Source organism: Fistularia commersonii, chromosome 22 (genome assembly GCF_037954325.1).
Source record: "Fistularia commersonii isolate RoL2024-O1a breed Wild chromosome 22, RoL_Fcom_v1.0, whole genome shotgun sequence".
NCBI classification, from domain to species: domain Eukaryota; kingdom Metazoa; phylum Chordata; class Actinopteri; order Syngnathiformes; family Fistulariidae; genus Fistularia; species Fistularia commersonii.
In genome coordinates this window covers 3,720,183-3,738,577 of record NC_141305.1, presented here as the reverse complement: position 1 = coordinate 3,738,577, position 18,395 = coordinate 3,720,183, and the positions used below count along the sequence as shown (strand labels likewise).

The 18,395-nt window shown below is 44.8% G+C and overlaps 1 protein-coding gene across 4 annotated transcripts in view; it reads right to left on the bottom strand.

Annotated features, from left to right (window-relative positions):
- ksr2 (kinase suppressor of ras 2) overlaps positions 1-18,395 on the bottom strand; it is a 114,753-nt gene that overhangs the window by 34,448 nt on the left and 61,910 nt on the right. For all 4 annotated transcript variants that reach the window (XM_086169780.1, XM_086169782.1, XM_086169779.1 and 1 more), the window contains 6 exons: positions 6,558-6,627; positions 5,956-6,039; positions 5,356-5,441; positions 4,802-4,822; positions 4,086-4,192; positions 796-964 (listed from right to left, as the gene is read on the bottom strand). In XM_086169780.1, the coding sequence (XP_086025906.1) occupies positions 796-964; positions 4,086-4,192; positions 4,802-4,822; positions 5,356-5,441; positions 5,956-6,039; positions 6,558-6,627 (537 nt within the window). The remainder of the gene's footprint in view (positions 1-795; positions 965-4,085; positions 4,193-4,801; positions 4,823-5,355; positions 5,442-5,955; positions 6,040-6,557; positions 6,628-18,395) is intronic.

Sequence of the window (18,395 nt, the reverse complement as noted above, 5' to 3'; positions counted from 1 at the left end):
TATTTAATAAATTTGCCCCCCCGAAAATGCGACTTATACTCCAGTGCGACTTATATATGTTTTTTCCTTCTTTATTACGCATTTTATGGCTGGTGCGACTTGTACTCCGGAGCGACGTATAGTCCGGAAAATACGGTAAATAAATTTCCCCCCCAAAAAATGCGACTTATACTCCAGTGCGACTTATATAGGATTTTTTTCGTTCTTTATTATGCATGTTTGGCTGGTGCGACTTGTACTCCGGAGCGACGTATAGTCCGGAAAATACGGTAGTAACGTATTTGAAGAAGTATTTGGGAAGAAGTCTGAAGAAATCTTTGGTATGTCTGTCTTTGTAACATGATTAAATATAAAAAGGATCCGTTCATTCGCTGGACATACAGGGAGGCTTCTTAGCAAAGGTTAACGCGGGTTTGGAGCCGTCGAAAAGTTGCCGAGAGGCGGACGGAGGCTGAAGAGTTAACGCTGACTCACAAGGATGCTCTCACTTTTTCAACTCTTCCAACATTTCAGTCCGACGCCGCCGTGATTACTTTCCACTTCCTTTATTGAAAGCCTTTCAGCTCAGGTGCAGCTCTGAGACTGACAGGACCCCGCGGCTGCTCTCGCAAGGCAAATAAAGGGAAAAAGTCAACAGCTAGGAATTAGAAAGTGGAGGACTCCGGCGGGAAGATAAATAAAAATGAAATCCGATCAATAGCCGAGGGCTCGGCTGTTTGAAAAGGGGACGGCTGCTTTCTCGCGGGGGAGAAAAAAAAAAAAAAAAACACGGACTCCGCTCGCGGCTCGGTTTACCCGTCAGGTTGAACTGCTTCTGTTGCCGCGCCGACTGCGGGGAGGGGTGCAGCGGCGAGGGCGGCGTGGCGCTGCTGGGAAGGGGCGGCGCCGGGGACGACGGGGTGGAGGAGGTGGTGGAGGACGGGTTGCTGCTGGAGTCGGGCTGGTACGGGACCGGGATGTGATCCTGGAAGAGGGAACATACGTGACGGATGTTTCTCTGCAGGCCATCCTACGATATCTGGATTGTCATAGCAACGTGGACCGTTCTCAATTTCGGTAGTTTCATGTCAATATTTTTCATATATATCGTAAATTCTGCCATATAAGCCGCTCCTTTTTTCACACGCTTTGAGAACTGCGGGTTTTTACAACGATGCGGGTAATTTATAGATTTTTATCGGGTAATTACGGTAGTTTCCTACCGCCGCCGCCGTCACAGTGGACAAATGAAACGTTTTTTGCGCAAAACCCACTTACAATTACGATAATTCTTCAGATCAGCCATCTCTGTGCTTATTGCATCGTGAAAAAGAAGAGCAGAAATGCACTTGATGCAGCTTTCAGGTCGAAAACATCAGTAAGCTCGGCATCTGTTCTTAAAAAAAGTGTTTGCGTTATGAACCGGTAGTTGTAAATGTTACCGTCATTTAATTAATCTAATTTAATTTAATTTAATTAAATATATATTGATGGGTACAAATATATTACATTTATGAAATATAGATTAAATTTAAAATATTGCATTCAAATTTAAATTTAAAAATTAAATTTATTAATATATATTAAATTAAAAGTTTTCAAAAAATCTCTCCTAACAAGCTGCGTTAATATGTCATGTTTCAACGTGGACACCTATAGAAAACGTGTGTAATTTTTTTTTTCTTTTAAAAATTATTTGAAGGTTCTCTCTGGAATAGTCTGGAATTTACGGTATATAAGCATGTTTTTACCCAGGACATCCAAGGCTGAGGTTTTAAATGTTTAAATGGACTCCGCTGGCGCTTGCACACCAGCCGCCATGCAAGGAACCAACCGGGGGTTGCAATTTTGGTGTCTTGCCCGAGGACATTTCGGCATTCTGGCAGGAGAAGCCCGGGATCGAACCGGCAACCTCCCGATCGGAGGGACGCCGGCTCCAGCTGAGCCACAGCTACCCGGACGCTGTCCGCCAATTTAGCCAATTCATTATATTTTAGCCATTTAGCACGTTTTTGAGCGACAGCTTATGCTAAGACACGGCTTGGTAGAAATTTGACGGGCGAATCTCCCTTTTAAGGTCATGGAATTAAATGACCGTCCGTGTGACATCCATGAGTCAGGGTGGTGCACTTGTCACATCTCGTTCCGTTGAACGCATGGGAAATAAACACATTTATAGGAACTCTGTTGACCTTATAAACCTCCGTCAAGCAGGACGACGACGTTCGTTTTCATCTCCTTCGCCGGCCTCCTTTCAGAACCTCCCGCAGGTTTGCCAATTGATTTCCTCCTTCCGAGGCGGCGCTCGGCTTCTCGGACATTTCGGTATAATATCAAAAATGTGCTCGCGGAGACGGGCGGGTCGACCGACGGCGGCGATACAGCGAAATGAGGAATATGCAGCCTTTCCTGTTCCACCCCTTAACTTCTCCCCTCTTGGAAGAAACTTATGGTTCTCTTTGTGTTGAGCTGAAGTTCAGACCAGGTTCTTCAAACTCCGGATTCTTCTTTCCCCCTCGGAAATTCCAGCTGTTTCGATCAAACCGATCACGTCTCACTAGGACACCCCGGAATCAATCTCCCTGCCGCCGCCGCTGCCAAGATGTAAGGCAAGAGTTTTGTTTTGTTTTTTGGGTTGAAGGCGCCGTCAACAAAACTCGGCTTGGAGACACGATTTCTGTCATGACGTGTCGGTTTTGTGGTAATAACGGCGTCGAAACGGAATAATAATCGTCTTCCTTCCAGAAATAACTCGCTGGGGAAAGAGACCGAACTGAATCGTGGGAAATGAAGTGAAACAATCGTCGGGATCGGCAAAGATGGTCGGCACGGACGAACGAAGAGCACGGACGTTTTCGTGCGTTAGCCGTTTCGACTAGCTCAAATAAGATGACGTTTTGGAAATAATACATGAAACGTGACGTGTAGGAGGGCTGATTTTACCAGTGGGTGTTTTTAAAGTCTCATTTCATCTCTGCACACTCAGCGACCTCTGTAGGAGGCACATCGGTTCAACTGCTCTCCAATGCAAATAGCTAATCGACCAAACCGGTAGCAGCATTTCTGCGCATTTGGGTGCGTAGATGCGGTCAAGATGTCCTGCTGGAGTTCCAAGTGTGTGTGTGACATTGGAGGGGGGGAGATGATCAACAATCTGAGAATTCTGGAATCTGAGGATTCCAGAAACTCCTGATCGACTTGGATTTTCCGAGCAGAGAGTCCAGCGAGCCACGGTTCTCTGGGCGACTGTGCCTTTTTGATGCTGAAGGTTGGAGGAAAATGGCCAGACAGGTTGGAGATGATCAGGAGCCGAGAATCCAATAACCACTTGTTCAAGCCAAGGTGTGCGAAAAGCCGTCCCCGAGCGATCAACGAGTCCGACCTTGAAGCTAATGGGCTCTTGCCGAAGACAATCTTTGAGCGCACAATACGTCGGAGCCTTGAAGCCGAAGGGCTCCATTAGCAGAAGACCATCTTTTGAGCGCAAAGCACATTTATCCTTGAAGCTGATTGGTTCCCGCAGCAGACGACCTCATTCGTTGCTACTCCTGACACCGAGGCTACAGTTTGCACGGGCCCACCCCAACACTGGACTACAGAAGATCGGACAAACGCCGCCCGGTCCGATGAGTCTCGAAGCACGACTCCCATCGCGCCCGGGCTCCGAGGTGCCGGGCCGTTGGTTGGTGGAGATGTGAAGGTCTGAAAAGCTCTCGGCACCGAGAATCACGGCAGGCGGGAAGCCATAAGGCGGCAAAACCCGATGCCGGTAAGGTGATCGGGATACGAGTCTTTTCAACTTCCGTCTTATCGTACGTCTTGTCTCGTCATCATCATCAAATTGTTTCTTAACCTGTTTCGACTCATAAAAGTTCTGAGCAACCCTCACACACACACACACACACACACACACACACACACAAACACGTGTGCGCCCTCTCACCTCTGATTCGGTTCAAGAGACTCGACATAATAATATCTGATCCGTTTGAGCAAACGTCAACACCGCCGGAAAGCACGATCCCGACTCGTGTTTCACTCCCCCCCCCTCACCCTTGTAGATGTGATATTATGGGATGCATTTTTTTTCTTTTTTTCATGCTCACCTTGTTGATTTTGTTGGTTTTGGGGAGGGTCTGACTGATGTGCAGGTCTGTGTACCTGAGCGGGTTGTTGATGTCGCATGGCACTGATTCGGTTCGTACCAGACGAGCTACGGACAGGAAGTCAGGGGTCGGAAAAGAGAAATTAGCAAAGCTTATTTATCAAACTGCAGGTAGGTAGCGGAGAAAGTCTTTATCAAGCTTAATATGACAAATGAAAAGACTGCACATCCATTTGTTATCACACACACACACACACACACAGAGTGAGGCTGTGCTACCACAACCTCACCCGTTCACACGTGTCACACACTAACTCCGTCGTCTATTTTTATCCCTGTTGGTCTCAACCCTTTGCATCCTGCTTATTTTTATTTCTTTTCGTCATTTCTATCGTCACTCTGTTTATGCTCCTTTCCTCGTTGTTGTCGTTTTGCTTGTCTATTCTCACCCGTCCTGTTTTTTTTCTTCTCTCCATTCCGTTGTTGTTGTTCTCTCCGCCATCTATTTATTTGTAAATGTCTATTGCTATCTTCTAATTGTCTGTATTTATATTCATATTTATTGATACTGTAACTGTTACGCTGCTGTGAAAAAAAGTTTATCTTATCTTATCTTATACACGCACAAAAGCAAAATAAAACCAAGCTACGTCGTCCATAAACAGTCACTCTCGCTCGCTAAAACAAAGCGAAAGAAGTCTAATTATCTGTCTTTACCTTGAGTCGTTCCTTGGTGGTCTTATGTGGGAGGAGGAGGAGGAAAAGGTGAAGTGGAAAGGGGAAAAAGAAGACAAAAGAATCTCAATTTTCATCCCGGATAATGACCCGCCCCCGTCCAGCGCTGTCTGTCGGCACAAACAGATTTGACAAATGCGACTGCGTCACGCGCTAAGTGGCTTAATTAATCAACGGATAACCTTCTATTTGCGGGGGGAAAAAAAAAAAAAAAAATCGCCGGAAGCGCTTTCGCTACCGGGGGGATTCGATCCCGCTCCCGGGAAACGACGGAGTGAACGGTTGTACGTCTTTATATGACGCGTGAAAGGGTTGTCCGGTGATTGATGGCCGAGCGGTCCAAGGGTGAACCTCGCAAGAAAAGCGCGATAAAAAAAAAAAAGAATAATTTCTGCTCTCTTGAGATGTCACGACTGACTCGGCTGAGTCAATAATTTATTCTGTGCTATTATGTCATTCTTGCCACGGCCCAAAAAAAAAAAAAAACGTACAACACCGCGACCTTACGTGACTTTACAAAGGGAACGTAACGTTACCTTTGAGCGATTCTCGGCCGCCTCGCTGGATGATGAGTAAATGGCAAGGCGGGGCTTCTTTGGTGCATTTGTTGTGGCACTTCAACCTTGAACGTTTCAAACAGAGAAATGTATCCGAAACAGTACCTCGGGGGGGGTCCTCGACCTGCCGCGTTCTGAATTTACGGCGGTAATCCCGTAAATAATTGTAAAATTAAATGACAATTCAAGCATACCACAGATAGCGCAGCGTTTGTTTACAACCGCTGTCTCGCTTTTTGTTTTTTGTTACTTTTTACCGTCCAATACGGCTGTCAAACGTAAGCCGGACTCTTCCAACGGCAAAGGGGAAGCTTTTAGATTAACGGTGAAATTAGACGTTATTAAAATGGGCCAAAAATGAGAAACAGTACCATTATACGCTTGTTTTTCCAAATTCATGTTTGATTTTTTTTTTTTTTTTAATTTTCCTGTACTAGTTTTGTGTTTCCCTTTCGTTTGGCTTCTTGATATAAACGTACAACTATACAGTGTTTTAAATGGTGGAAGCGACTTCCGTAATTCAAACCGAACTCGAGGCCCCCAATATGATCACTGCCGTATTTACGACTTGATACCTACTTGCAGTTTTTACATTTGAGTCCAAACAACATTCCCTTTCCACATACAATGCAGGTCTGGGACATCCAGTACTTGGTGGAAAACCTGCCCAAAAAAAAAAAAAAAAAAAAAAGGAAGAATAGCATGTGTGACCTTTTGCATCTCATGATGTTCCCGTCATCCTGACTAACAGCTTTTATCCGAGTAACCTTTTACGGCCGGGCTAAGAGATGCCGGGGGAAGATACTCCTCTGCTCATCTGATTTGGGTCCGTTTCACTTCCCTGTGAGAGGGAACATCTCACTCGGCCCCGACACGAAAGCGACCCATTTCCAGGGTCCGGGTTGTCGACTTTTAGCCCCATTTACTCGGGTGACGCTAGTTGCAGCCTTCACTAGCTAACAGCGGGTGCAAAACATAATCTGAGAGAATCCAGATCTCTGTAACTCTTCTCCGCGACGGATTTGAACAAAACGCGGTGGTCTTAAAAAAAGACCAACGTTCGCTGCATCTTGTCAACATGCAATATCGTGGGTTCGTCTTTTCGCAATTCTGCGTCGCATTTGTTCTGACGCGCGACCTCATGTGACGAAGGAACTGGCTCGCGTTTCCAGAAAACGTACCTGTGTTTGATCGAGTTTCCCAGGTCTCTTCGGGGAATCTGTGGGGACCAGCGAGGCACTGAGAGTGTGTCTGCGGGAGGAAACAGAAGGAGTGTTAGGACTCCGTGGACGGTATGGGGTGGTGGTCAGGGTTAGGGTCAGGGTTAGGTGAACTCCAACAGCAAAAACACAATATTCACATTCGGGAGCCAGAGAAAGTACTTTCCGCTTTCAAAGCATCCATTCAGGACTTTTATTGTTGCCAGGACGAAAACATAATCGTGGTTTCAGCAAGAAGGTCCCTGGTGGAGTCTCCTCAAAGTGTGTATTATCATATGTACAGTGTGGAAACGTGTTTCCCTGTACAATGAAATTCTTACTTTGCTGTCCACAGTGCATTTGGATTTGTATTGGCAATAAATAGGTATTGTAAACATTGTTCTAAATATGAACGGTGCTGGCAAGTAAAATGTCGAGTGCAGCTCAGTTTGCAACTCACAAAGTGCAGGTGAAAAGAAGAATGAGCTGTTTAGGATTCTGATGGATTCTCATTTGATAACAAATGAATGAATATATACTGTTCTACAATTCTGAAAATACGTTAGACATCAATAAAACGCCACAGGAGGTCTTTCCTACCTGAGGATATCAGACTTTTTAATTCCTATCCTTTCAGCCGCAGGGAATCTCAAAATCTTAAACCTTTGAAAAAAAAAATCTCACCCACTTACTGTAAATTGTAATAATTTATCTGTATATATGTTCATAACTGTGCAATATTTCATTTCATAACAGCTGCATGTGCAATATTTTTTCATACTCTTGTGAACTCCTTATCTTTCACTAAAGATCTTAAGACACTTTATAGTCTTGACTTGTTACTTGGACACGTTATAGTTTATTTGTATTTTTATTCCCACCCCCCCCTTTCTTTTTTTTTTTACAATTTTCTACTATTATTTATTATTGTTATGTTTTTCTTGTAACTCTAGCACAACAATTTTTTTTCGAGATAAATAAAGTTGTTCTTATTCTTATTCTTATTCTTATTCTTAATAAAAAAGTGATGGGAACGCGCTCACTGGACCGGTTTTCTCACCCTGGTTGCCGAAATAAAAATATTTACCTGACCCCAGTAACAAGGATGCAAAAGTTTCATAACCTCCTAAGGCTATTATTTTGTTTGTTTGAATGACAAATGCCAGTTTGCGTGTTTTGGCAGCAGCCAAAGCTATTCATGTCGTAGTTCCTCCTACAGCTATAAATAACAGAAGTTTTCTTAAGAAGTCGCCAGCTTTTATAATGAGGATAAAAAAAAACACGAGAGCCTGAGCCAAGCTGTTGTTCCGGTGCCAATCGAAACCAGCTTCCCTGCCCGCGACGTCACCGGGTCAAGAGTCCAAAAGAGGTCAAGTGAACCAAAACTCATTGGTGTCGAGGTTCAGAGATGTGCATGGGTTCAAATTTGGCGTTTAGAAATCAACCAGCGGAAGACCTGAATCCGATTACATCATAAACGACTAATGCCTTAATGGATGAGAAAGGTGAAGCATGTTGTTGGGAGGCGGTGACGCCTTCATGCTGAGACTCGACAAGATTGCGCTGTGTGGTTTCCTTATTAAAAAAAAAAAAAATAAGGTGGTAGATGCAAGTAAAGAAATGAAATCAAAGAGACGCCGCACAATGGAAGGCGTCCTTCTTCTGGAAACACCATCCACAGTTCAAGGGTGCGTCCAGAGAGGTGGCCGTGGAAATTTCCATCATTCCAATACATTTGAACGCAGACAAAGAAGAAAAAGAACCCATTAGTCACTGCAGAGTCTGGGCTCCATGAATGGACGTGCACTTCCTGGTTGCTCCCACAGTGATGGCTCACTGGAACCGCTGACGAAAACGCGAAAACTCTATCACTTGTTATTTTTTGGTTCGTTTCCCCATTTGGCAGAAGCCCCGGATGTCTCATCGGTTTCGTTCGGCGGCTCCGATGACTGAGGATTTTTCCGAAGATAAAACCTAGCTTTCCAGGAAATTACGAACGTTTCTGCACGTTTTCTGACAAGAATGAGAACGGGGTGTCGTGTCTCTCCGTTATCGGCTCCCCGTGCGATTTCAGACAAGATGCAGAATCCTTCTCCTCCCTCCATGCCGTCACATCTCAAAAAACTGCGTATCTCCCGGTCTGATCTTTACACTCCATGAGCTACTTTTGGTCCCCGGAGTCTCTATGGCTCCAATTACCGAGCTCCTTCTCTGTGGAAGCATCTCCCGATTTTCGGTTGAGGAGGTGGACGCCCTCTCTGTGCTGAAGAATACGCCTCAAATCCAAATCTTTTTGAGAAAGCCGATGGCGGCCACAGTCGGCTAGACCAGGGGTGCTCACACTTTTTCAGCATGTGAGCTACTTATGAAATGACCAAGTCAAAATGATCTACCCTGAACAAAAACTGCAAAACAGTCCCTATATGTACGATGTATGTAGATGTACCTTGCATAACCGCATGAGCCAATATTGCACAACACGAAATAAAAATGTACCGTAATGTCCAGACTACTGAGTGCATCACTATGTAAGCCGCACCTGCTAGCCGATCGCTATCTTGGACTTCCTCCTGCGCACTACCTCCCCCCCCCCAAAAAAAAAACCAAAACAACAAAATCCTTATATTAGCCGCATTGTTGTTTAAGTGAAAAAAAGTCGCGGCTTATCGTCCGGAAATTACGGTACATTTTTTTGTCATTACCCAAGTTCACTCTGATGACTTGCATTGAATTGAATCTGCCAGGGATGCAAAGTCCGGGTCGTAGCTGCTTCCAGTCATGTCTTAAAAAAGGATGACGATGCTTCTGTCACGGCTTTCGCTTTTGAAGCATGTTGTGTGAAAAGTAACTGCTGTCCGGACAACTGGGATTTTACTTCCTTCACCTTTCTCTTTCTCAGCTCGCTTTTCGGCGGGTTGTCCGTGTCGTACTTTTCATTAACAGTCCGAAAATGCCGCTTCACATTACTCCTCTTTGGTATAGCGATCTTAGATCGGCAGATGATGCAAACACACTTCTAAAATTTCATGGTAAAAAAAAAGTCCTCCCATTCTGTATGAAAGTGATCATTTTTTTGTCTTCTTACTTGCTCCCCCACTCTTTTTATACACTGTTCTTAAGTTTAAGAGAAAAAAACCGAGGGCTAAAAATTTGAGTTAACTTTTTGCTCCACTTCGCGCCGTTGTTTACGCATGTGCAGTGACCTCAGTGTCAAAAAAAAAAATCAGATGTCATCTGATTGGCTGCCATGTATATCAATCAAGTGACGGAATGGATGATTGGCTGACGTTTACTTTTTTTTTAATGTCATGTGATCTACCAGTATTATCTTTGCGATCGACTGGTAGATCGCGATCGACGTATTGAGCGCCTTTCGGCTACTAATGCTAACGCAAGCTTCCTCTGTTCCACGATGCACCTCACACTCTTCCCATCAATGCACGCTCCACCATTGTTATTCTATGAAAAAATACTAGTTATTATTGTCGCATAGCACTAGTTGAAACAGAAGGTCGCCCACAGTAAACATGGATCTAGCCAAGGTTAAGGGAAAAGGCAGTTGTACTTCCTTGTCACTCACTCCTAAGGGAGTTTGGTGTTTCTGCAGATCATCTCAAAGAGTGGCGGTCCAGACCTGCCCTACATGAGAAGTGTTATCAGACAGCTGTTTTGTGATTTGATGGCGTATAAATAAAATCTGACTTTTCACCAACGCTTTGCCTCTTTGAAAAGCAGACTGGGTGAGTCAGTCAGTTTGCCCTCAGTCTCATCTTCTTGGCTGTCAGTCAATCTCCACGTCTGTTCATTGATCATCATAAAAATGGCTCATGCATTCTGTATTTACAATTGCCTAGCTTTGCGTAAAAGCACAAACGTCTGTTTTGGTTTTTTTTTGCGAGTCTTGTTTTGCGTGCCGGTGTGAGAACTCTCGGTAGCTAGCGAGTCTGATTGTGAGCCTCGGATTGGTGTTTGTCCAAAACAAACTTCAACGGTATCAACATAGGACCTTCTTGCTACGACAACACAGGAATTGGATTTGGCAAAAGAGCTATCGGGTCTTTCAGGTTGTATGGCTTGAGTATGAATGACTTCATGCGTTATGAGAGAAAGAAACCGACAGAGGAAGCAGTGCATTTTATTAATCTGATCACCGTTTGCCAGCTGGTTCACTGGTTATGGGAACCAGCAGAACAACTGCAGTAAAAAAACATACAAATCAGGAAGCATCAGGAAGATTTCAGCCGGTCTATTTACAAGAAGTCTTGCCATGATTGACAGGCGCCCGATGACGTGTTGAGTGAATCTGTTTGCGTGAAGAAACCGAAACTTTGGATCCGACAACAACCAAAACATCATCTGCATCGGGCGGCATTCCGACGCAAGTGGTTAGCGCTTCTGCCTCAAAGCAAGAAGGTCCCGGGTTTATCAGAGACCCCAAAAAGTCAGACGCTTCTTAAAAGACCGAAGAAGAGCAGTCTGGACAGCACATTGGAGGCTTCTTTAAGAAAAAAGAATGGTCTTTGGATGTTTATTTTGAGGCCACAAAAAGCAGAAGTCATGCAGAGCACAGAGTAGCCTGCAGGAGAGTACAAAGAACATACAGGTTGGGTTTAAGCATACAGAGGCGGCGGCATCTTGAAGGACTCGGTCAGGAGACGATGGTCCAACGCTAAAAGAGGAGGTGCCATCTTGAAGGACACATTCTGTCAGGAGATGTGTCTACCTGATTTTTCGTATGAGACAGAGATGGACACCTGATGGAGCAAGGACGCCTCCTTGGAGGCTGAGCATATGCTACTGGGGTTCAGATAATTAGCATAGTTTTCCCATAAAACAGTAAAGTTACATAAAATATTTCCACATCAGCCTGACCGCCAGGAGGTGCGTCTGTGCGACCACTACCTCAAATCTCTACTGCCAACCACATTTCATGTCCCTCCGTAACGACACGCACAGCATTTTGTCATTCTAATACCGCGCACCTCAATATAAGCCGCACAGGCTAGCCGAACGCTATCTCGGGCTTCCTCCTGCGCACTAAAACCGTCAAAGTCGCCTTCTTCGGTGTCGGAGTTGAACGGACCCAGAATTTCCCGGTCATTTCGTCGGTCCGATGTGACGAGGATAAATGTTTTAGCGGCGTGAAGCTCGTTAGCGTCCCCCCACCCAAAAAAGTCCATACATTAGCCGCATCGTTGTTTACGTGAAAAAAGTCGCGGCTTGTAAGATAAAATAAGATAAGATAAGAACAACTTTATTTATCCCGAAGGAAATTGTTGTGCCAGAGTTTCAAGCAAAACATAACAATAATAGATAATAGTAGGAAGGAGGGAGAATAAGAAATACAATAAAATATAAAGTGACAAGGTTCAGGCTATCAAGTGTTTTAAGGTCTTAACAAGTACAAACATTTGAATATTCCCTTCGGCAGAAGGAGGAGGAATTAAAAAGTCTGATCGCCTCAGGTAGGACAGACCGGAAATTATCGTCCCGAAATTACGGTATCTATTTCCTTGTTATTGTCTTCGTCCTTTTAATTGTCTTGTTTATTTTTCTTATTTTTATTTTTTTAAGTTTGGCGCTGGAGGACGGTAGCCTGTCGCAGAAGCTCTTTATTATCCTTATTTATCGTAAATTCATAATTATTTTTACTGTTTCGGCTAATGTTTCTGTTACCTGTTCTCTGTCCTCTGATCCCCGATGGGGATCAATAAAATATGATCCTTATTTTTATTCTCCTCCTTTTTATTGCTGATGTATGCTATCCAGGCTAAAGCCGCCTCTCGCCCAATGAGCACCGCCGACCTCGCCGTAAGAGCAGTAAAGACAACCAATGAATGAAGGACTGAATGACCGAACATCTGCATCATCCATCCTCAGAGGTGGTGCGTTTGACAAAACGGGATTCATGGAGTCGAAGAAAAACAAAGCGATCTAATGATTTACTACCAAGCCGAGGGGGACTATTAGCCGTCGACCGCGCTAATCCCCAGGCTCCGATGCTACGCCGCTTTTCCCGGCTTCTCGAACCAGACCTCCCGTCCCCCGGAGGCTCGGCGTCATCCCTCGGCACGCCGATGCATCGCTCAATTACACTCCATCAACCTGATAACTCAATACGGAAGTGGACGTGACATAATCCTCTGCACGCCGGCCTCGTCGGCGACGGGCAGAGGACCGGGCTTGTCGGCGGGGTTTTGTCATTCTGCGCTACGTCGACGCTGCCTTCCGTCTACATCAACGTCCAAATATCTCACGGAACAACTCGGCACTAAAAAGGAAAACACCCGCGGGCGCAAACTAGGACGGAAACAGAATGTGTTTACTCAGGTTTAGTACTTTGTTACCCGCGGTTTCACGACTCCACCTCCCGATGCAATCAATCCACCGACACAAAGTGATTTGTGAAAGGCCATCTTTTTCCGCCTTCGACGGAATTAACCGACAGCTTCGGTCGCGGGAGAAAAAGCCGAAAAGACGACATCAGCCGATGAGAGATAGAGGAAGATTGATGTGGATTTGGTTACATTTCAAGGGAGTAAAACTTTTCTTGTAAACTAAATGAGAGGAGAATAAACCCTAGATGATTTTCGGACAGAAATTATTCACCTTCTCCGATATGTTACGTCAGACGAAATTCGCGAGTCTAAAAATTATTTTAACTGAAATATTCCAGGTAATGAAAGGAATGCTAGCGACCGATGAATTAGAGGAGTTTCTCAATGGGCGGTTCTTCAGAAATTCGTTCGTATTCTATGCTGAGTCCGAAAACTGACGTTTTTTGTTTTCCCTTTTCCAGCAGGACTTTGAACACAGCAGCAAACAGAAAAAACGTAATCCACAGCGTTTCCAAGAATCAAAACTTAATAGCTTTTCGGTCATTGCTTTGACCGCATTGACGTCGATCGCTACTATTTCAGCCAAAAATCAGCTGATCCAACTTGAACCAACCGATATCAGATGGTTTGATGGCAAAGACTTGCGAGGAGGCAAGAAAACCAGCACTGGGAACGAGATCCTGAAACTGCTGTCTTCTATCTTATCCGACTGGTGTGTTTCATCCCCTGCTGGTGTGATCACTAGAACCTCCACAGGCCGCCCTGATCACTCCAACACACACGCACACACACACACACATGCACACACACAGGATGGAGTGAATCTACTCAACAGCTGTCAATAAACAACTAGCGTTGTTGTTGACAAAGGTAAATTATGAAAAAAGTGCTTCTGCTCAAATTCACGCAAAGGAGGCAAGACGATGTGACGTACAGCTCGCTCGCTCGCTCACACACACACACACACACACACACACACACACACACACACACACACACAGGATGGAGTAAATGTACTCCTGATCTGTTGTTGTTTACAAAGGTAAATTATGAAAAAAGTGCTTCTGCTCAAATTCACGCAAAGGAGGCAAGACGATGTGACGTACAGCTCGCTCGCTCGCTCACACACACACACACACACACACACACACACACACATACACACACACACACACACACACACACACACACAGGATGGAGTAAATCTACTCCTGATCTGTCAATGAACAACTAGCGTTGTTGTTTACAAAGGTAAATTATGAAAAAAGTGCTTCTGCTCAAATTCACGCAAAGAAGGCAAGACAATGTGACGTAAAGCACGCTCGCTCACACACACACACACACACACACACACACACACACACACACTTCACGTTGCTGTGACAGACAGATGAGGCCACAGGAGCTAAGAAACCTCAAGGCGCCAGACAACAGTGGACTCCTCCATCTTCTCTGATTGGCCTAATTAAGCCAAGGCCTCCACTCACCCTCCCCTCAACGCACACACACACACACACACACACACACACACACACACACACACACACACACACACACACACACACACACACACACACACCTCCTCCTCTACTGGCCGGTCACATGAAACAGAGCAGGCCCCGGGGTTGCATAATGAGCGCATGTACTCCTGTGCAGGTTTAAGGAGTGTATGTTTGTGTCAGTGTGTGGGTTAAACAGAGGGCGGCAAGTGTGTGCGTGCTCAAGGGTGTGTGTGTGTGTGTGAGTGTGTGTTTGCGCGTGGCGATAAAGTAACTACTTCAGTCAAGAAGCCTATTTTGTGCCAAATATAGTTTATTTGACATCCGACTGAGGTGCCTCTCTACATGATTGACTGAGTGTTAAACGCTACCGTTCCCCCATGGGAGGATTTTACTGCGGGGTTAAAAAAAAAAAATAAAAAAATAACAATAATAAAAGAGAAAAAGAGTAGAGGGTGTGACAATTGAATAAACACGAGATAAAGCACGGTACAGGCGAAGCACTTTGTAATTACTCTCATTGTCGGCGCCGGCGCCCCCAATCAGCGCCCACGCCTACTGGCATCATTATCACCACCATCAAGGTCCCGCCGCTCAACGGGAGGACTGGATACAAGCATCAATCACATCGCAATCAAATAGACGGGAGGGGGAGGGGGTAATTCAGGGGTAATCAATAGGTGATGATTGGGACACCGGTTTGGGGATTAGGAAAAAAAAAATTTGTTCGCAGATGAACTCCACCCGTCCGTCCGTCGATCCCCGCGTGGGAAAAAAAAACCTCTTCCAATATACAAGTGACAAAGCCAGGTTGCACAGTTGCCATGGTAACTGCTACACATGTACATGCTTCATCAGGCTTTTTTTTTTTTTTTAATTCTTTTTTTTTTTGGGGGGGGGGCGAGCACCGCGGTTAAAGTCCCTAAAGACGGATCGTTTCGGAAGGGACTTCCACGGATATCGTTTGGGATTAAAATTCGCGTTTGAGCATCTTCGGCGGCACGTCGGATACGAGTGTCGGTTCCGGAAAACACCGACACACGTTTGATTGCAGAAACAGGACTAAACAACGCGTTCTCAATTACCGCCCCCCGGTTGGCATCAAGTAACTTCCTCTACGGGGTTATCGACGCGAGCGCGTTTGCCATTGATCCACTTTGCGACGGAGTGGATCAATGGCTGTTTTTTTTCGAAGCTCCGGCGTTTCAGGTGACACTTAAACCCCGTTTATTTCATTTCCCGGAGCCGGGAAACCGCTTTATAAGGTGTAGGGAAAAACAGCCTGGATATTCACCCGGACACAAAAACCGACAGTTTCGGGGAAGGGCGCTCCCGGAACAGCGTTGGGATTTGTGATGTAATAGTTAAAAGTGTAACTGGTTCTGTGACTCAGTTCCAAACTCAATTTGCAAAAGGAATTTCCCCATTGAAATTAATTGAAATGTTATTAATCCGTTCCAGGCCCCGGTTTCGTGACGCGATTTTAAATAAGAAAAATGTATTTTGTGAATAACGATTCATGTAGAAAAAAAATTGTAATACATAATAAAAGAGCTCGTAAAGACATGAACTGGTTTCAAGTGTATTTAACACGAAGATCGGACGAAGACAGGGAGAGAGTTTTTCATTCGGCGCTCAATCCTTCACTTACTGGCTACACACTTAATGCTACGCTATACAGTGATCCCTCGCTATAACGTGGTTTACTTTTCACAGTTTCGCTACTCCACGGATTTGCATCGTGCATTGTGTTCTGCATTCTGATTGGCTAAAAAGTCACTCCGCTTCTTCTCTACCTGTGCGTCAATAACGTTGCAGTTTAATATGTACACGTACGTAAAACACCTTGTCAAATTTACATTACGTACGTGCAAATTTTCTTGCAATTTCGAGTTTCTCTAAAACCCATGATGTTGACAAAACGCTCTGGAGCGACAAAAGCACCTGCGGCGGGACCCAAAAGGCAGCGGAAGATGCTATCTATCGCAGATAAAGTTAAACTTCTGGACATGCTAAGGGACATGCTAACGGAATTAATAAATCTTCTGTTTGTTCCATAAAGAAGGAAGAAAAAAACAAGGACGACAGCAGCAATGTATAATAGAGTATTTAATTGTATAATAATTGTAAAATAATTGGATTTTGCCTATCAAGAGTTCTTTTTGGAACGTAACCCCCGCGAAAAACAAGGGTATACTGAAATGCTAAATGTAACTTTGCTACATTTAATGGCTAACTTCATTAGCGACGGAGTCAATGCCGCTTCTCTCTTTAAAATCCCGAATCCGTCCCCGACCGGCGTTGAGCGACTCGTCCGATGCCTCGTCCGTCGCACCGTAAACGTCTGGCGCCTCCTCACAGACGATGCTATCCGTCGCCGTATCACACCGACTACGACTTCGTTGATGTTTTTCCATGATTTTCTCAGAACGGACAGCAGCTACGCAAAAATTTGTCAGTCAGTTGTTGACTTGTTGTAAGTCAAGGTTCCGCTGTGGTTCGTTTCTCGAAACAACGTGACTTAGCAGTCAGGGGTTGGTATTTAAAGCTTTGCTGTTCTTGCTGCTCCTCAGCCAATCACCTGCTTCCATCTAACCATCTAGTCCTCCTCCACTCCATCCATAAACCTCTACTCTTTTATCTCCAGAACATCTAAATGGAGTCCTTCCTGCTCCTCCACATCTTCACTGTTGCCGCCTCTAGCAATACACCTTTATTACACCGAATAAACAAACCAATCACTTAGAGGTCTTATTAGTTCTTCTTTTATCCAAGTAAATATGAAGGATCCAAAAACGCTTTCTATCCATTTCCTCCTCGGTTTGTTTTTTCTTTTAATAAACTCTTGACATTCAAAGCGCCTGAGCTCCGGCTTCAGATGACCGAAGCCATCCTGCGGGAGATGGGAGACATGAGCAATTTTTGGGTAATAAATAAACATACGATAGATAGAGGAGAAGATCGGCGAGCACGCCACGCAATTTATATTCATGAAGGACGGCGGGCCGAGATGCAGATGTCGAAACGTCTCTGTCCGGCCCGGAAAACCAACTCTGCACAAAGTCGGTTTAAATACACATTCGCGCCTTTTATTGTTTTGTTTTTTTTAATTTTCCCCGCTTTTCATTTTAATTACAAAAGAAACGCCGTGAACCGTCCGAGCAGTTTGAATCCCGATCCGATTGGTCCGGATGTTCGTTCAATAACTGCTACGCAAAACCTTCTCGATTTATTTGGTCGTCTTAAGCTATCCAAACATCAGAGGAATTTGTGAAGACTCGTGGAAAACTATCATCTCACGTCTAAAGACGAGTTTTACGGTTTTTAGTCCAAGACTGAGATTTTACAAACACTGAGTCTTACAGACTCACTGTTTATAAGACTACAACTAGATTCTTTCAGTAATTTTTTTCCCCACCATGCAACGTTTTCATTGCGTATCTGCAGAGCCTCTGCTATTTCCTTCTCCGCTCGCTCGTGATACGCTGGATAGTTGACATCTTCCAAGCAAATACCGTCGACAAATACAGTCTCTGCGGCCAATTCCGCTCTGGTAATTGTTTGTCCACCAGGTTTCTGCTTTACAGTTTTGTTACAGCTTATCTATGGGTACCGTAAAGACTGAAAGACGTGCGATAATATCTAACACGTTTGATATTGTTGTTGTAAGCCAAGGGTTAGGAAAAGACTGATCAGATTACCACCGTATATGCAGGAGCACCATGTGATGGTGCACAACTTCAATTATTAGTGTACAACCGTGAAAATCGGTAGGAATATGCCCAACATAAGGCTGGGAGCGCATGATTTTACCCACAATTCGCTCTTGGGGCCGCTAGCCCGCTATGCTAATCCGGTCCTGCTAGTGTGCGAGGGGAACGACCCCTACCTGATAGCGGTCACTGTCAATCAAACTTGTTTGTATGTTTGAGGCGACTCAATCTGGAAATGTGTGCTGATGACCGACCAGAATGGAATCATGT